Source organism: Hyperolius riggenbachi, chromosome 9 (genome assembly GCF_040937935.1).
Source record: "Hyperolius riggenbachi isolate aHypRig1 chromosome 9, aHypRig1.pri, whole genome shotgun sequence".
Taxonomy (NCBI): Eukaryota; Metazoa; Chordata; class Amphibia; order Anura; family Hyperoliidae; genus Hyperolius; species Hyperolius riggenbachi.
The window spans coordinates 22,496,942-22,517,951 of record NC_090654.1 but is presented as its reverse complement, the minus strand read 5'-3'; the positions used below and the strand labels follow the sequence as shown (position 1 = coordinate 22,517,951).

Genomic DNA, 21,010 nt, shown 5'->3' with positions numbered 1-21,010 from the left:
CCTCGGAGCCCGCCTGCAGTGCGCACGTGCTAGGATCTGGTACATCTAATATATAGAATTCCTGCAAACGTACATTGTGGTCTATGGCAACACAGGCTGTGCGCCCAAATCTCCCAATCCGGTTTGTGAGGCCATTAGTTAAAAGGACCCTGAGCAGGTGATAAAATAAAAAAAGTACCACTTACCTGGGGCTTCCACCGTAGGCCGCAAGGTCCCCCGGAGTCGTCCTGGCTCCTCTACCGGTCCCGCTGGCAGCTCAATTATTGCACAGCTTCAGTCTGAAGTCATCAGGGCTGCTTCCCGTTTGGCAGATACCCAGTCATCACGCCGAGCCGGCAAGAGAGTCCTGCGCATGCGCAGTTCTCTAACATTGAACCGCGCATGCGCAGGACTCACACAGGCCGGCGTGATGCGGTGTAGTTGGCCGGCGTGATGACAGAGTATCAGCCAAACGGGATGCAGCCCTGACGACTTCAGACCAAAGCCGTATAATAAACGGAGCCGCCAGCCGGGACCGGGAGAGGAGCCAGGAGTACACCGGGGGACCTATCGGCCTACGGTGGGCTGGAGGAAGCCCCAGGTAAGCGGAACTTTTGATTTAGCATCTGCTCAGGGTCCCTTTAAGTTAAGAAACTTACGGTTTAAAAAGTAAATACAATGGACCAAAAAAACCCTCAAAATTTTCACCACAGTTGCCACTATCTACTTTACCGTAAGAAACAAACAAACTTAATAAAAAACAAAGTTCTGTTTTCTTAGTAGAATTTGTGACTTACCGACATTGGCCACGTACAGTTTGGTGTTTACAATCAGCACCACAATCACCATCGCTCCTCCATAGATCTCCTTCTCCAGAGTGTTCAGCCTCTCCACAATCTTCTGGTACTGGCTGGGGAGTTGCTGGTGTCCTGCGCCCTGCAATACAGGAGAGGGATGCAGATTGATGTGTACACGGTATGCAATACAGGAGAGGGATGCAGAATGATGTGTACACACTATGCAATACAGGAGAGGGATGAAGAATGATGTATACACACTGTGCAATACAGGAGAGGGATGCAGAATGATGGGTACACACTGTGCAATACAGGAGAGGGATGCAGAATGATGTATACACACTGTGCAATACAGGAGAGGGATGCAGAATGATGGGTACACACTATGCAATACAGGAGAGGGATGCAGAATGAGGTGTACACGGTATGCAATACAGGAGAGGGATGCAGAATGAGGTGTACACTATGCAATACAGGAGAGGGATGCAGAATGAGGTGTACACTATGCAATACAGGAGAGGGATGCAGAATGAGGTGTACACACTGTGCAATACAGGAGAGGGATGCAGAATGATGTGTACACACTATGCAGTACAGGAGAGGGATGCAGAATGAGGTGTACACACTATGCAGTACAGGAGAGGGATACAGAATGAGGTATACACTGTGCAATACAGGAGAGGGATGCAGAATGAGGTGTACACACTGTGCAATACAGGAGAGGGATCCAGAATGATGTGTACACACTATGCAATACAGGAGAGGGATGCAGAATGAGGTGTACACACTGTGCAATACAGGAGAGGGATCCAGAATGATGTGTACACACTGTGCAATACAGGAGAGGGATGCAGAATGAGGTGTACACACTGTGCAATACAGGAGAGGGATGCAGAATGATGTGTACACACTGTGCAATACAGGAGAGGGATGCAGAATGATGTGTACACAGTATGCTATACAGGAGAGGGATGCAGAATGATGTGTACACACTATGCTATACAGGAGAGGGATGCAGAATGATGTGTACACACTATGCTATACAGGAGAGGGATGCAGAATGATGTGTACACACTATGCTATACAGGAGAGGGATGCAAAATGATGTGTACACACTATGCAATACAGGAGAGGGATGCAGAATGATGTGTACACTATGCAATACAGGAGAGGGATGCAGAATGAGGTGTACACACTGTGCAATACAGGAGAGGGATGCAGAATGATGTGTACACACTATGCAATACAGGAGAGGGATGCAGAATGAGGTGTACACACTGTGCAATACAGGAGAGGGATGCAGAATGAGGTGTACACACTGTGCAATACAGGAGAGGGATGCAGAATGAGGTGTACACACTATGCAGTACAGGAGAGGGATGCAGAATAATGTGTACACACTATGCAATACAGGAGAGGGATGCAGAATGAGGTGTACACACTGTGCAATACAGGAGAAGGATGCAGAATGAGGTGTACACACTGTGCAATACAGGAGAGGGATGCAGAATGAGGTGTACACACTGTGCAATACAGGAGAGGGATGCAGAATGAGGTGTACACACTGTGCAATACAGGAGAGGGATGCAGAATGATGTGTACACACTGTGCAATACAGGAGAGGGATGCAGAATGAGGTGTACACACTGTGCAATACAGGAGAGGGATGCAGAATGATGTGTACACACTATGCTATACAGGAGAGGGATGCAGAATGATGTGTACACACTATGCTATACAGGAGAGGGATGCAGAATGATGTGTACACACTATGCTATACAGGAGAGGGATGCAGAATGATGTGTACACACTGTGCAATACAGGAGAGGGATGCAGAATGATGTGTACACACTATGCAATACAGGAGAGGGATGCAGAATGATACGTACACACTGTGCAATACAGGAGAGGGATGCAGAATGATGTGTACACACTGTGCAATACAGGAGAGGGATGCAGAATGAGGTGTACACACTGTGCAATACAGGAGAGGGATGCAGAATGATGTGTACACACTATGCTATACAGGAGAGGGATGCAGAATGATGTGTACACACTATGCTATACAGGAGAGGGATGCAGAATGATGTGTACACACTGTGCAATACAGGAGAGGGATGCAGAATGATGTGTACACACTATGCAATACAGGAGAGGGATGCAGAATGATGTGTACACACTGTGCAATACAGGAGAGGGATGCAGAATGATGTGTACACACTATGCTATACAGGAGAGGGATGCAGAATGATGTGTACACACTATGCTATACAGGAGAGGGATGCAGAATGATGTGTACACACTGTGCAATACAGGAGAGGGATGCAGAATGATGCGTACACACTATGCAATACAGGAGAGGGATGCAGAATGATGTATACACACTATGCAATACAGGAGAGGGATGCAGAATGATGCGTACACACTATGCAATACAGGAGAGGGATGCAGAATGATGTGTACACACTATGCAATACAGGAGAGGGATGCAGAATGATGTGTACACACTATGCAATACAGGAGAGGGATGCAGAATGATACGTACACACTGTGCAATACAGGAGAGGGATGCAGAATGATGTGTACACACTGTGCAATACAGGAGAGGGATGCAGAATGAGGTGTACACACTGTGCAATACAGGAGAGGGATGCAGAATGATGTGTACACACTATGCTATACAGGAGAGGGATGCAGAATGAGGTGTACTCACTATGCAATACAGGAGAGGGATGCAGAATGATGTGTACACACTATGCTATACAGGAGAGGGATGCAGAATGAGGTGTACTCACTATGCTATACAGGAGAGGGATGCAGAATGATGCGTACACACTATGCAATACAGGACCATGGCAATTACATCACAGGACATAGTCCTCTCTCTGCTATAGAAAATATATATTTATAGACAATAGCAAGTTGTGAAGCTTAAAGTAAACATGCGCAGAGCGCTTCCGGCGACAGGAGCGCAGCGGAGTGCACGCACGCGGCCCGGGCATGCACAGTACGCCGTGACTGGCCAAGCAAATGGGGCTTCTACAAGAAAAACGAGGAGGCGGAAGACGACGCCGTGGGAGAGATCGGTGCGGACGGGACTGGAGGAAGCCGTAGGTATGTATAAAACTTTCATAGGCTTACATCTCAGATACACTTTAAATGCAAACTATTTGGTTTGGAAGACAAATCCTATCTCTAACGCCTTAAGAAGTGAACTCTGTTTCGCAAGATGCGCAGAGTCTTATTAGACGGTTTACCAAACACGTGCAGTACTATATTTCACCTTCATGATCCTCTGGGGTGCGGAGCGCGCGTAGGCCTCTGCAAAACTTTGAAGTGCAATGAGCAATATACACGAAATGTGACATCATGATCTAATCTACTGGAAACTGTCTGTATATTTGAAAACAGATCAGAACAAGAGTATTGTACACATTCATCTATGTGTAAACATTACACTGAAAGGTCCTATTTTTCTTCTCTGTTCCTCCTAATACATTGTTGATCTATATCGTTACCTCTGGGAGCTGTGATTGGAGACTGGCCTTCTCTGCTAAAGAATCATCGATGGACTCCAGGAAACTCCGTTCCACAACATCAAATGCCTAGAAGAGAGCAGGTGCGCAAACAGAAATGTCAGGTCGAGATAAATATTAAAGAGGAACTGTCGTGAATATGTTACAATTTAAAACACATACAACTAAGAAGTGCATTTCTCCCAGAGTAAAATGAGCCATAAATTACTTTTCTCCTATGTTGCTGTCACTTACAGTAAGTAGTAGAAATCTGACATTACCGACAGATTTTGGACTAGCCCATCTCTTCATGGGGGATTCTCAGCATGGCCTTTATTCTTTAAAAAGACATTCCCTGAAAAAGATTTACACCAAGATGCTGGCCAGCCTCCCTGCTCGCTGCACACTACTTTGGCCGTTGGACGGAGCAACTGCCATTCACTGAGTGCTTTTAAAAATAAAGAAAACCCTGAGAACCCCTCTATGAGAAGATGGGCTAGTCCAAAATCTGTCGGTAATGTCAGATTTCTACTACCTACTGTAAGTGACAGCAACATAGGAGAAAAGTAATTTATGACTCATTTTACTCAGGCAGAACTTACTTCTTATTTGTATGTGTCTTAAATTTTAAGATTTTTGCGACAGTTCCTCTTTATTATACGCAGTATATTAAAGTGGGAAAAAACATAATATAACATTCTAAAAAATGTCTTTTCCTACTTTTTATTACCCATACAGTTATATTTACTTTTGTGCACAATATTGTCTGCAAATTACTTTCCAGGGTAGTTTATCTGCTCTAAAAGCTGCCATTGCAGTTTTTTGCATAGCTGCTGTACTTATATATTAAAATCTATCTAGTGATCACTTCTCAGCTCTTTGTACGTCTCAGCTCAGTTTCAACACCTTGCTAATGTTTACTACAGGTATCTGACAAAGGACTGGTTTACTTTCTCTAGCATACAGGTCCAGCAGGAGACTGCAAAACGTATGAAAACATACTCACCTGTAACAGAACTCTCTGCAGCTCAGCATCCGTGGCGTCCGCATGCAGCTGTCCCAAGAGGAGCTCCGCCGACAGGCGCTGGCCCACAAAGTTTGTGGCTCGGGTGCCGTTGTAGCCATTGAAGACACCGTACAGATAGATATTATTCTCTCCCCTGCAGACACAAAGCCGTTGCATCAAGTTATTACACCGTATAATGAAATACTGTATGTATAAGAGACTTCTATAGAGGTTCTGCACCCTTCCATCCGCTATACCTGGCTTTCTTCCTTTTCTCACCAACCTCTCCTTTTTCCTTGCCTCCTCCTTTTCCTGTCCTTTCTAGCCCCTCCCTCCTCTTTTCCCCTTCTCCTAACTCTCCTCCTTCCTTCTTTTTACCCCTTTTCCTCTCCCCTTTCTCCTCCTTCCCTCATATCTCTTCCCCCTTTCCCTTCCCATCTCCTCCCCCTTCTTCTCCTTTCTGGTATGCAGTTTCCCCTTGCCCAGATACCTTAATATCTCCTCTGTGTCCCTTGGAGTCTTATTGGTTTATGTGAAGTGTGTTTATACATAGCATATTGAAAAACCCAAGTTAGGGCCAGACACATCCTGAGGAAGAGGACTAAGTTTCACGAAACGTGTTGAGCCTAGTCCTCAGCCCTCTAACCACTTCATCTACAGGTCATTAGATATACGTCTTGTAGCAGAAGCAGTGCTGTGCAGGATTGGGCTTGCTCTTGTGCACACCTCTGGCACTATCTGATGCAGCACAAATTGGTGAAAGGGAATATATGTTCCCTGAGCTAATGAGTGATTTTTACTATTAAAAATACTTTTATTTTCTCATTTCATAGTGAAAAATACACTCTGTAACATTATTTCAGAATCAAATATCTTATCTATAAATTGTGACCGGAACATAATCTAAGTTTTGTGATAAGCAGTAAGAATAGCCAAACAAAATTTGTGTTTTTTATCTACAGTAGCACTTTTTATTTTTAAACTGGAATTGGTAAAACTGAGAAATAAATGTTTTTTTCTATTTTTTTCTTTGTTTTCCCATTAAAATTCATAGAAAACAAAATTGTTCGAGGGAAAACATGGCATCCAATGAAAGCCTTGTCTTGAAAAAAACAATATATTTTTCATTTCTGTGTCATAAGTAGGGATAAAGTTATTTTTGATTAAATAAGGACATAGCTAAACTGTCAAAACTGCTCTGGTCAATAAGTGGGAAAAAAGGTCTGGATGCAAAGTGGTTAAATCGTACTGTTCTCTATCAAATTAGATTGTTGCTCTTGGTTAGCTTTACAGGCAGCTGGGCTGCATCTCCCAACCATGAAGCAGCATTATTATTGTCCACAAATAGGGTTTGTAATCCGGAATGTATTGTAACTGATGTTCAACTGAAAATGCAGTTTTTCCCGTTAAGGTTTTCACTACTGTACTTGTTTATCAATGCAAACTTTTAACTATGTTGATATTAAAAAGGTATGGATTTAGTACTAATGAATGTCAAATAACACTGTTAATTACTTCCTTTTAAAAGTCCCAAAACATGCTGGATCTGCATCAGTAGTGACCACAAAATTCTATCTATCTATCTGCATATTGGTATGTAGCTCCCGTGCTCCCAGTGACGCTTAGTCTAGGCTCTTTAGGTATGTGGAATTTCCCTCGCAGAGGATACCTTGTACTGGCTTCAGAATTCAGTAAACATTCTGCAGAGATCATCTGACAGGACTAAATGGTGAGGAAAGCTTTTACAATGGGCAAATGCTGACTAATGATTTATACATGAACACTGTAATAAAATAGGCAATATTATACATTACGCTATTTTCACTACAGTTCCTTTTCAAGGTCCATCGGAAGTGAGAGGCATAGGAAGGCTGCCATATTTATTTCCTTATCAACAATACCAGTTGCCTGGCTGCCCTGCTGATCTGTTTGGCTGCAGTAGTGTCTGAATCAAACACCTAAAACAAGCATGCAGCTAATCCAGCCAGACTTCACTTAAGGAACACCTGATCTGCATGCTTGAAATCTTAGAGGCAGAGGATCAGCAAGTCGGCCAGGCAATGTGCATTGTTTAAAAGGAGATAAATATGGCAGCCTCCACATCCCTCTCACTTTAAACCAGAACTATGGTGAAAATGTTTCTTCTGCTCCAACAGATTGTCCACATCATTGCTGAGATACAATCAGGCCACAAACTTTTCCATAATAATATGGTAGGACATTAGACTATGACTATGGTAGGATTAGAGCGTGAGCTCCTCTGAGGACAGTCAGTGACATGACTATGTACTCTGTAATGTGCTGCAGAAGATGTCCGTGCTATATAAATACATAATAATAATATGGTAGGACATTAGACTATGGTAGGATTAGAGCGTGAGCTCCTCTGAGGACAGTCAGTGACATGACTATGTACTCTGTAATGTGCTGCAGAAGATGTCAGTGCTATATAAATACATAATAATAATATGGTAGGACATTAGACTATGACTATGGTAGGATTAGAGTGTGAGCTCCTCTGAGGACAGTCAGTGACATGACTATGTACTCTGTAAAGTGCTGCAGAAGATGTCAGTGCTATATAAATGCATAATAATAATATGGTGGGACATTAGACTATGACTATGGTAGGATTAGAGTGTGAGCTCCTCTGAGGACAGTCAGTGACATGACTATGTACTCTGTAATGTGCTGCAGAAGATGTCCGTGCTATATAAATACATAATAATAATATGGTAGAACATTAGACTATGACTATGGTAGGATTAGAGTGTGAGCTCCTCTGAGGACAGTCAGTGACATGACTATGTACTCTGTAAAGTGCTGCAGAAGATGTCAGTGCTATATAAATACATAATAATAATAATATGGTAGGACATTAGACTATGACTATGGTAGGATTAGAGTGTGAGCTCCTCTGAGGACAGTCAGTGACATGACTATGTACTCTGTAATGTGCTGCAGAAGATGTCCGTGCTATATAAATACATAATAATAATATGGTAGGACATTAGACTATAACTATGGTAGGATTAGAGTGTGAGCTCCTCTGAGGACAGTCAGTGACATGACTATGTACTCTGTAAAGTGCTGCAGAAGATGTCAGTGCTATATAAATGCATAATAATAATATGGTGGGACATTAGACTATGACTATGGTAGGATTAGAATGTAAGCTCCTCTGAGGTCAGTGACATGACTATGTACTCCGTACAGTGCTGCAGAAGATGTCAGCGCTATATAGTTTAGTAATGTAAGTGTGGGCAGTGTGATCAGCAGAGCTGTGAGGAGACTTTGCTATGTTTGGGAGTTTGGGGCAGAGTTTCCTCCTTCATTATTGATGAGCCGGCTTCTCTCTGCCAGATGGAGACATGACTGGAGGTTTGTGAGTAGTGATAAATCACCGCACAGCGGACCTGAACTTCAGCCAGTTGTCCTCGCAGGGATGCTCCTCCTTCCCCTGTCCCTCCGCATTATACGTTCGGTTTGTTGCCGATCCAACGCCTGACAGATGGCAGAGGGGCAAGTCGTCCGTCCAGCTCAGTTGTTCCTGATAAATGAAGACGGAGTGTCAGAATTAGAGCAGACATCAGTCAGCGAGCGGATAGAAAAATTCCTCCGTTTATATTCCTACGGCGGCTTTTCACGCATCCCATCCAATCACACCATTACATCTTAAAGGACCACAATCGCTAATATCATAACATTTTAAATACATGTAAACAGATAAAAAAATAGGAAGTACGTTTCTTTCAGAGTAAAATGAGACATAAATTGCTTTTCTCCTGTGTTGCTGTCACTTACAGTAGGTAATAGAAATCTGACAGAACCGACAGGTTTTGGAGTAGTCAATCTCCTCATGGGGGGTTCTCACAGTTTCTGTTATTTTCAAAAGCACTCAGTGAATGGCAGTTGATCTGTCCAACTCCCAAAAAAAGTGTGCAGCGAGCAGGAGGGCTGGCCAGCATCTTTGTATAAATCCTTTTCCGGGATATGACTTTATAAATAATAAAGGCCATGCTGAGAATCCCCTATGGAGAGATGGACTAACCCAAAACTTGTTGGTAATGTCAGATTTGCAATACTTGCTGTAAGTGACAGCAACATAGGAGAAAGGTAATTTATGGCTCATTTTACTCTGGGAAAAAAATGTACTTCTTATTTATATGTGTTTACATGCATTTTAACCACTTCCCAACTGAGGGGTTTTACCCCTTGAGCACCAAAGCAATGTTCACCTTTCAGCGCTCCTTCCATTCATTCGTCTATAACTTTATCATTACTTATCGCAATGAAATGAACTATATCTTGGTTTTTTTCGCCACCAATTAGGCTTTCTTTAGGTGGGACATTATGCCAAGAGATATTTTATTCTAAATGTGTTTTAATGGGAAAATAGGAAAAAATGTGGGGGAAAAAAATCATTTTTCAGTTTTCGGCCATTATAGTTTTTAAATAATGCATGCTACTGTAACTAAAATCCATGAAATGTATTTGCCCATTTGTCTCGGTTATTACACCATTTAAATTATGTCCCTATCACAATGTTTGGCGCCAATATTTTATTTGGAAATAAAGGTGCATTTTTTCAGTTTTGTGTCCATCCCTAATTACAAGCCCATAGTTTATAAAGTAACAGTGTTATACCCTCTTGACATAAATATTTAAAGAGTTCAGTCCCTAAGGTAACTATTTATAAGGAGGGATGGCGAGGCGGCCGGATGTGGCGTCACAAGGCCGATTCCGAATCGATTTCAGCATGAACTTGATCGGCAATCATCCTGTGGTGTGTAGGCAGCTGACCGATCTCTCTCTAATCAGATTCAAGCAGAGTGAGATTTGTCTCTTGGTCAAATCTGCCCATCATTGCCAGATGTATGCCCACCTTTACACCTTTCCCAAAGAGAGACGGAAGTATGGGGTGAAAACCACCTTAGGAAAAAAAACAGAGATAGCAGGAGCTAGGCCTGAACGATTTTAGATAAAAATTGAATTGAGCGATTTCTGTCCAAAATCACGATTTCGATTCGATTCACGTTTTCCTTCAAACCAAGCTTTGTTCGCCCTCTGTGTCTCTCTGTTCCCCTTTGTGTACCCTCTGGATCTCTCTCGGTGTCCCACAAGCTGCGGCAGTGCTGGATATACCTTCCAGCACAAGTCCAACGATGCCCGTCTATCCACTTCTTCTCCTGCAGGATGTAATGCACGGCATACTTCCTGTATGTCATGTGACATACAGGAACCAGGAAGTATGCCGTGCTCAAGAGTCGGCAGATGGCGATAGAGGCCGGACAGTGTTGGGTTTGTGTGGAAGGTATGTCCAACACTGCCGATGCTGCGGGCCCAATAGCGCCATACATAACTGGTATCTTGGAGGGTGTAATAGAATGAAATATACTCACAAAGGTCACATGCAGCAAAGGGCTATGAACCATAGGAAGAAACCTGCTGGATTTCATGTGTACTTGCATGAGCTCACTGGCTCCAGTCGGCTGATCACCTGACATCTAAGGGCCTGTACACACGGCTGCGCTTTTAAAATCGCATGCGTTTTTGAATCGCAAGGTCTTTTGAAAAATCATGAAAATCGCAAAGACCTGTACAGACTCGTGCAATGCGATTTTTCTATTTTCATGAAGGGCTTGCAAATTAAAAATCGCATGCGATTTTAAAAACGCAGCACAAGCGCAGCAGTGTGTACAGGCCCTGACTGCTAAACTGTAACCAGCACAACTGCCATCTTTGTGTTTACTATTTACCTGCATCAGTGCTTTACTTCAGCTAACATCTGGAAATATGCCTGAAGAAGGGAACTAGATCCTTGAAAGCTTGCATCATTTAGCTCTATCAGTTAGCCATTACAAGATATTACTTTTACGAGACTTTTTTTTCTACCTACATAATTTATACACGGTACAGAAACTTTTTACTACTATCATTCTATTCAACAAAATTATTGAACGGTCCGTAAAATCAGTAGATGTATGGGCACCTTAAATGGCAGAGACCTGCGGGCCCCTTGATCACAAGCTTCTCTTTTTTTTTTTCAGGGAAATTGTCTTTAAAGAGAACCAGAGATGAAGCAACCTCATGTATTTTACCTTATAAATCAGTGGGAACATGACAGTAAACACCTAATCTGCTCTTTGCTACATTGTTCTCTGTTTAATTTGCCTGTTATCACCTCTAAGATAAGAATCCCGACTAAGCAGTCGGTCTGGCTTTGCTACAGAATAATTATAGCTGAGACTGTGTTCTTTGCTGTCTTCAAGTCCAAGCCTGCCCCCTGCTGGCTTTGCTCAGGAATCATTATAGCTGAGTCATTATAGCAAAGCCAGAATCAATGCTCAGTCCGGGATTCTTATCTCAGCTAGATAACAGACACTTTTAGCAGTGAGGATGGAACAGAGAGCATGGTAAATGTTTTCTCTAATGTTCCCACTGATTTCTATGGTAAAATACACAAGGGTGCTTCGTCTCTGGTTCACTTTAAGCCACTTTTGACTAAACCAAGTGGGATTGATCTCCTAGAAAGCCAGTGGGATTATTTCTCCTGCACCTGCTCTCTAGGTCCGGCAGCTAAGCCTTCTGCTCAGATCACCCTTCCCGTCTCTGACATCTGTGGAACGGGTCATACCATGTCCTCCATTCTGGTAGGTGTATGCGGACATTTTTTTGTTGTTGGTAAAATACCACAATCCATATTTTCCTTTTCTTTGGGAGTTCTGACTTTTCCGCATTTTCGAAAATGGGGTAAAAAGTGCGGAAAAAGATGCGGCATTTCAGTGGTAAGCATGTGTTAAGCATGTGGTAAAATAATAATAATAATAATAATAGTCTTTTTTGGGGGAGGGCCTAGGGGGTGTATTTCATCGTGTAGCAATCTATGAAGAGTGTATTTATAGGCATCCCCTATTTAAAAAATCCAGTAAATATTTTGAATGTTTTTTTCTACTATTCTTTTGTATTACACAGCTTAAAGGGAGGGTTCAATACTAATCCACTTACCTGGGGCTTCCTCCAGCCCGTGGCAGGCAGGACGTGCCCTTGACGCCGCTCCGGAGGCTGCCGCTCTTCTCCCGTGGCGCACCCGACCTGGCCAGGCCGGCTTCCAAGTTGGGCTCTTGTGCGCTGCAACGTGCGTCTCACACGATCGCGCTGACGTCATCGGACGTCCTCCAGGCTGTACTGCGCAGGCGCAGTAGTTCTGTGAATGTGCAGTAAATCCTGGAGGACGTCCGATGACATCAGCAAGACCGCGTGAGACGCACGTTGGAGTGCACAAGAGCCCGACCTGGAACCCAGTCAGGTGAGCCACGGGAGAAGACCGGGAGCCTCCGGAGCGGTGTCAAGGGCATGTCCTGCCTGCCACAGGCTGGAGGAAGCCCCAGGTAAGTGGATTATTTTTAAGTACTCCGTGGATCTTCCCTTTCAAGTGAACAGGAGACAAAGCACCCTCATAAATTTTACCATATATATCAGTGGGACCATTAGAGAAACCACCTACCCTGCTCTCTGTTTCATTCTTCACTGCTCAGCCTGTTTGTTATCAGCCCTGATAAAATCCCTGACTGAGCATTCAGTCTGGCTTTGCTCAGGAATCATTATAGCTGAGTCTGTCTTCTCTGATGTCTTTTGAAGCCCAAACCTGCCCCCTTCTGGCTCTGCTATAATGACTCAAATATAATGATTCCTGAGCAAAGCCAGACTAAATGCTCAGTTGTGGATTTTCTCAGGGCTGTTAAGAAGCAGGCTGAGCAGTGAAGAATGAAACAGAGAGCAGGGTAGGTGTTTTCTCTGTTGTTCCCACTAATTTATATATGGTAAATACATGAGGGTGCTTAGTCTCTGGTTCACTTTAAATAGGAACTCTGAAAACTGCAAAATGCATATAAATTGACTTCACCTCCAGGTACAGGCAGTTCTTAAACTGATCGGTAAATTATGTACTAACTTGCCCCCTAATTTTCATGAGAATTCAGATTTTCTGTAAAAAAAAAAACACCACATTTTATGACTTAATTTGCCGAATGCAGTAAATTATGACTAAAACCTACCAGAATAGCTACCGTATTTTTCGTACCATAAGACGCACCTAGGTTTAGAGAACAAGAACTAGGGGGAAAAATATATATACTAAACCTGGTGCATCCATGGTGAAGTGGCATCTTGTGGATTACGCCGTCTTGTACCTCTAGTGTCTCCCTGTGTCCTCCTCTGTCCTCCTTGTGTCCTCCTGTGTATCCCCTTGTGTCCTCCTCTATACACCTTTGTGTCCCCCTGTGTCCTCTGTTTGTCCCTCTGTGTCCTCCTCTGTCCCCCTTGTGTCCTCCTCTATACACCTTTGTGTCCCCCTGTGTCCTCTGTTTGTCCCTCTGTGTCCTCCTCTGTCCCCCTTGTGTCCTCCTCTATACACCTTTGTGTCCCCGTGTCCTCTGTTTGTCCCTCTGTGTCCTCCTCTGCATGGGCACAGTACAGGGAGTCCCCAGCATTGCGGCGGGTTGGAGATCCGTATTGGCAGGCGTTCACATTTGGACAATAAGACGCAGATTCACTCCCTGACATAAGTCAGGAAGTGAACTCTTTGACCCAGAAAAGAATAAATACAATGTATTTATTCTAAAAAAACTGGAATGGAATCACCACATAAAGCGGTTTTGTGAGTGTTTAGCGCTCTTCCTATACCATCCAGTATACATAAAACGCCCCAAAAATGGTACAGGCAGCGCTTTGCTGATATGAACCTTCCCATAGAGATTCATTGTACGAGCGTTTTGTGGGCGATTTTAAAAATCGACTGCTCTTGAAAAAAGACAGAAAAGGCCCCTAGTGTGAATGAGCCCTGACTGCTGTTACCGCTTGTAGTCAAATACAGCAAATGTGGTGAAGTGGACCCTAATTATTATTATTATTTAGTATTTATATAGCGCCAACATATTACGCAGCGCTGTACAGTGTATATATATATATATATATATATATATATATATATATATATATATATATATATATATATATATATATATATATATATATATATATATATATATATATATATATATATATATATCTTGCCACTAACTGTCCCTCAAAGGAGCTCACAATCTATTCCCTACCATTGCCATATGTCTATATTATGTAGTGTAAGTACTGTAGTCTAGGGCCAATTTTTTTAGGGGGAGCCAATTTACTTACCCGTATGTTTTTGGAATGTGGGAGGAAACCGGAGTGCCCGGAGTAAACCCACGCAGACACAGAGAGAACATACAAACTCTTTGCAGATAGTGCCCTGGCTGGGATTCAAACCAGGGACCCAGCGCTGCAAGGCGAGAGAGCTAACCACTACGCCACCGTGCCTACCAGAATTAAGGCCAATATCCTCTGTGACACTCGCACAGTTCTCGAGTTCAGGAAAGTTTGGCAGATCGTGTTTTACAAGAGATAACTTTCTCCAAATGAGAAATAAATACATCCTGGTCAGATAACATATCAGTTTATATTCTTCCTGCTTTAACATTACAGGGCTTCCTTACTTCACCATCTCTCAGAGTACTCAGGTTCAGCTTTCAAAACTTGATTGATGTCTCAGGGCCCTGCTGCTGAACACATCACAACGCAGCAACTAGGGATGGTCATGCTCATCATTTCGAGTTGATGCAAATTGTATGCAGTTGGGAAATGGACCAGACAAATGCAGTACCTGTTATTTTTGATTGGCACATTTCCAAGCTGCGTACATTTGCATAAAAATTAACCAAAAATGTGCCTCTTCAGAATTATTAGCATCTTGTATGCCATCTATGCCAGCAAGGACTCCTCTCTGAACCTTTTATTGCGCCAGATGTATGTAAGCAAAGTACTTAAAGGATACCCGAAGTGACATGTGACATGATGAGATGTGTATGTACTAGGGCTGCACGGTTTTTCGGTTTAAAACCGAAACCGTGGTTCGAGGCAAGACGATCTACTGATCGTCAGTACCTTCGGTTTTTCGTTCCGCTGTCTGTAACATCTTGCTTCTGGCCCCGCTGTGCGTGGATTGGCCAGAAGCAGTGAATATGTATAAGTGTTAATGAGCGGGGGGCGGATCCACTAGAGCGAGCGGCCGGGCACATACAGCATTACCTATCACTGGCTAGCGATGGAATGACGGCAGCGGTAGGCGGAGCTGTATGCTCTGTACATCTCCGCCTACCACTGCCGTCATTCCATCGCTAGCCAGTGATAGGTAATGCTGTATGATGTGCCCGGCCGCTCACTTTAGTGGATCCGCCCCCCGCTCATTAACACTTATACATATTCACTGCTTCTGGCCAATCCACGCACAGCGGGGCCAGAAGCAAGATGTTACAGACAGCGGAACGGGCAGTGCAGACCGTGAGCCAAACCCAAGGCCCCTCCCCCGCCCAAAGTGCGAAAAGCAGAAATTTAAAAAAAATAAAAATAAAAAAAATAAATAAATCGAGGAAAAATCGAAATTGCAATTTCTGAGAGAAAAATCGCTATTTCGATTTTTCCCTAAAATCGTGCAGCCCTAGTATGTACAGTGCCTAGCACACAAATAACTAGGCTGTGTTCCTTTTTTTCTTTCTCTGTCTGAAAGAGTTAAATATCAGGTATGCAAGTGGCTGACTCAGTCCTCACTCAGACAGGAAGTGACTACAGTGTGACCCTCACTGATAAGAAATTCCAACTATAAAACACTTTCCTAGCAGAAAATGGCTCTGAGAGCAAGAAAGAGATAAGAAGGGGAATTTCTTATTAGTGAGGGACACACTGTAGTCACTTCCTGTCTGAGTCAGGACTGAGTCAGCCACTTACATACCTGATATTTAACTCTTTCAGGCAGAGAAAGGGAAAAAAAGGAACACAGCCTAGTTATTAGTGTGCTGGGCACTGTACATACACATGTCTATCTCATTATGTCACATGTCACCTCGGGTGTCCTTTAATCACCAGAATCACTCCCAGAATGTTTTCCTTTGTATCCCACATTATAGCACAGTTTCCAGCAACCATACAACACTAGGATCACCCCAAGGCAATGTACCCCTCGAGTGGGAAGAAAGAAACCAACCATGCATATAAAAGGTACCATGAGAGTAAGACATAATCCCTGGCAGCAGCTGGCAATTCATGAATGCTTCCCATAAGAGTCGCCAACGCCTTATAAAGTCTATTTACAGGTATAATACTACCCACCTCCCACCACCAATTCCCCTCCCTCCATATTAACCATTTAAGGACCACGCTAATTGAAATCTACGCCCTGTTTTGGTGGGTTCCTGGCTGGCAGGGCGTAGATTTCAATTAGCCGCTGCTGCGTGCATCTGCCGTTTCCGCCGCTCCTCGCCGATCAAACCCGATGAGTCTTAATGCATCTTACAGGCTCTGCTTGTCTCTATGACGGCTGTCATGTGAGCCGGTCAGGAGCCGTTTCATTGGTCTATCAATGTAAGCCACTCCCATTGGCTTACATTGATAGACACGGTTAGGAGCCAATGAAGGCGCCTCCTGACCGGCTCACGACTCTGCCGTCATAGAGACAACAGTCTATGTCCTGGTGGTCCCGGAAACTGGTGATGACAGCGGGTATGTGCGGCGATTTGTTGGTATTTCGACGGGATTCCGCGTTCCTGTACCAGCGGTCTCTGGTCCTTAAGGGGGCAGAGACCGCTGGTACTTAAATGGTTAAAGAGCACCTTGGGACAAAATAAGGTTTGAATGGCAATACATATATGTAGTCTATGCACTGTGTTAGATCTGGCACATTGCAATAGATAGAACAGACTCACATTTATATCTGTAGCAGCAATTTCTTCTTTATCCTAATGCTGAAGCTTTACAAGTACACCCTCAGCATTGTGTCCTCTCCAGCCTGGTGCCATCCCCTGATCTATGCCTGCCTGGACCAATAGACATCACTTTTCACAGTGGTGTCATTTGCACAGTGTGTAGGAGAGGAGAGACAGGAGAACAGCTGCAGTCCGTTTTATCCTGTCTGTCTGCTATAATTCTTATTTCAGGTGTCTGTCTGTCTGGATTAGATCAATTATCTTTTCACCATGGTGTGGGCTGGGAGCAGGACATGGGGGTGGAGTTATGACATCAATCCCCAAGCATCATTCGTACTTATGGTTTGGAAAGCAAAAAAAAAATCACCCTGGACCAATTTCACACTGGGGGCAGGGATTTCAAGACCATATGTGGAATACGGACACTGGGAATGAGAAAATCACACATTATTATGTGTGATTTCACATATCTTGGCAACTTATTAGGTTTAAGGCAAACTGTAATTTATAATTTAGGTACTCTTTAAAGGGAACCTTAACCGGCGAGGAAAAATAAATTCACTTACCTGGGGGCTTTCCCAAGCCTCCTGCAGCCGTCCGGTGCCCGCGCCGGTCCTTCGGTGCCCTCCGGTCTCCCTCCGCCGCTAAGTTTCGTTTTCGGACGACTGCCAGTCGTCCTCGGGCAAAGCGTCCTCTTCCGCATTCCTAGTCGCAAACTGCAGTAAAGCGCGTCCGCATGACGCCAAACGTGTCATGTGCATGACGCCAAACGCGTCATGCGGACGCGCTTTACTGCAGTTTACGACTAGGAATGCGGAAGTGGCCCGAGGACGACTGGCAGTCGTCCGAAAACGAAACTTAGCGGCGGAGGGAGACCGGAGGGCACCGAAGGACCGGCGCGGGCACCGGACGGCTGCAGGAGGCTTGGGAAAGCCCCCAGGTAAGTGAATTTATTTTTCCTCGCCGGTTAAGGTTCCCTTTAAAGTGTAACTGTCAGGCATAAAATCAATTCTTTATTTTTTATCTGGTAAACAAGTAATAAGGATGCTAACCAGGCAATCCAAAAGTTAAAATCTCTATTACTTTTCTTGTTTATAAAGGATCATTCCCCAGCTTACCTGACTCTTATTTGGTACGTTGCCGCACAAAGGAAGTTGCAGGGCATGTTGGGTTGTCTTTTTTTGCTTCTTTATTTCCCCTCAGACTTAACTAATTTACAGAAGCAAAAAAAGACAACCCAGCATGCCCTGCAAATTCCTTTGTGCAGCAACGTACGAAATAAGAGTCAGATAAACTGGGGAATGATCATTTATAAACAAGAAAAGTAATAGAGATTTTAACTTTTGGATTACATGATCAGCATCCTTATTGATTTTTGATTTTATGCTCAACAGTTACACTTTCACTGGGACTAAACGTTCCAGTGTACTGGCCCCTTATAGTGACATCTTGGACAGAGAGAGGCACGTACGCCCTTCCTCTGTCACACACTGGACCACAGGAGCGGTTTCACCTTCGCTTTGGAATTGCCAGTGAATCTAAAACATCTAATCTAATGAAAGGTAATTGTGGTGATTCCACAGGAGCGATTTCCCCAATCACAATTGCTTAATCCTACAGCTCAATACACTAGTGTAAGGCTGGGGCCCAATAGTAATTGCCAAGTAGTAATGTACCACCTCCACAGCCCTGGTAAGTATTAGACTAAGGAGTCGGAGCAACTGGATTTGGATGATTTTTGTACAAACACCACAGCCGTGATTAGAATGCTTCATGTTGTAGAGGGCACTGTGATTGGAGAACTGTGAGGTTTCCTGCTGGGTCCCCTAAAGTAGACTAGCGCCCAGCTCAGAATCTGGCCAATCAATTTCACTTCCTGCCATTCATGATTACCCCAACTTCAAGCTGAACGCAATTTACATTAAATTTGCATACAACCCGGAATTATTAGACACGGCCTTGGAAGAAGCACAGAGAGGTTGCAAAACAGCTGTCAGGCTACCTGTGACCTTCACTCGCTGTTTGTCAAAAGCTATTTCCCTAAATCAGTCCTGCAACAGTTTGAGTGGTTCGCAATTCAATACAAAGCATTGGATCACTACAAAACCATTTTTTTTTTTTTATCACTGTACAAAGGCAATTCTGCAATAATCTTACTAATGACAGCCAGCTGCCATAGCCAGCCCCACAATGTCAAAAACTTAGTGATGTAACCATAACGACCATGGGGGTGTGCTCCTCCCCCTTCTGCAGAGTAGCATAGCCGAGCAGTTTAAAGCGGACTTGAACTAAGAAAGTCCTCTCTGCTCTAAAAGTTACACAACAGCATAACAACCTTTAAAGGGAACCAGAGACGAAGCACCCTCATGTATTTTACCATATATATCAATGGGAACATGACAGTACACACCTACTCTGCTGTTTGTTTCATTTTTCACTGCTCAGCCTGCTTGTGTGCCAGCTCTGATAAAATCTCCGACTGAGCATTCAGTCTGGCTTCTGTGGTGTCTTTTCAAGCCCAAGCCTGCCCCCTTGTGGCTCTGCTATAATGACTCAGCTATAATCATTCCCGGCAAAGCCAGACTGAATGCTCAGTCGGGGATTCTTATCAGAGCTGATAAAATGCAGATATAGCAGAGAAGAATCAAACAGAGAGCAGAGTAGGTGTTTGCTGTCAAGTTCCCTTTGATATATATGGTCAAATACACGATGGTGCTTCGTCTCTGGTTCCTTTTACTCTGTAACAAAAAAAAGTGCCCCTGGGGGGGTACTTACCTCGGGAGGTCCTCCTCCGTCCCAAGGTGGTCTCACTGGGCCCCCCAGAAGCCAAAGCCGACAATTAGTCAAGCTGTGTTACAGTAGCGCCTGCAATATTTACCTTCCCCGGCTCCAGCGCAGGCGTGGCTCCCCGATGGGCTAAGGAGGAAATAGCCGATCCCAATCGGGTCTGCTCTACTGCCGCAGATGAATTGCGTCTGGGAAGTAGAGCAGACCCGACTGCAATCAGCTATTTCCGCCTGATCCCGAGCCGATACTGCGCCGGCGAGTTAAATATTTACATGCCCGCCGTTCTGAGGGGCCCAGCGAGAACACCTTGGGACGGAGGAGGGCGGAAGAAGCCTCTATAAGAGCCAGAGGCTTCCCCCTCCCGAGGTAAGTACCACCAGGGGTACTTTATGTTACAGGTTTTCTTTAAAAAAAAACATTTGTTACAGGTAATACAAATCCTGCAATAAATCTGCAGTGGGTCTACTTCCTGCTTTCATGTAAGCAGACATATTGTTAACACCCTGTGCTTTCAAATGAGCTTTCTGCCACCCCTGCCATGGCAGTCAGCTGACACAGGGAGAGATAAAATTACAACTTGTGATTAGACACAAATGAAGGAGATATTACAATTACCGATGGTCTATCCACGACTTCAACTGACAGAAATCCAGACATACAAATGCAATTTAAATTCATATAATTGCTATGCAGTAAACATGGTCATAACATACTGCCTGAGCAGCCCCATCTATGCCTGCAGTTATATCTCAGTCACTGTCACAGAGACATCTCCACCCCACTGATCCGCCCTCGGGGTCCCCCCGTCTTGTCCTACTCATCTGATTCACAAACAGCCCCATAAACCCCATCTTACACTCTGCAGAAGATTCCTTCTCGGCGCAGCCATCTTGGACCGGAAGTGACGAGCCAGCTGATTGAAGTAACGTGATCCCGAAGTTCCTCCGCGGTGCTACACTGACATCTAGTGGCCACAGTGTGAAATAGCAGGCTCAAAAGGACACAACTACATAGCTTATACTGTAGTAGAAAGAACAGGGATGCAATGGCACTTATTCAATTCAACTTTTCTCCTGTTTTTTCTTAGGTTATATTTTCACACCTTATCAATAAAATGCATTTTAAGCAACC

General features: G+C 44.0%; 1 protein-coding gene across 1 annotated transcript in view; it reads right to left on the bottom strand.

Moving 5' to 3' along the window:
• TAB1 (TGF-beta activated kinase 1 (MAP3K7) binding protein 1) overlaps positions 1-20,781 on the bottom strand; it is a 72,445-nt gene extending 51,664 nt beyond the window's left edge. The window contains exons 1-5 of the mRNA XM_068252112.1: positions 20,736-20,781; positions 8,714-8,847; positions 5,298-5,451; positions 4,295-4,381; positions 777-915 (exon numbers count right to left, since the gene is read on the bottom strand). Coding sequence (XP_068108213.1) covers positions 777-915; positions 4,295-4,381; positions 5,298-5,451; positions 8,714-8,847; positions 20,736-20,768 — 547 coding nt within the window. The 5' untranslated portion in view covers positions 20,769-20,781. The remainder of the gene's footprint in view (positions 1-776; positions 916-4,294; positions 4,382-5,297; positions 5,452-8,713; positions 8,848-20,735) is intronic.
• Positions 20,782-21,010: the final 229 nt, after the last annotated feature.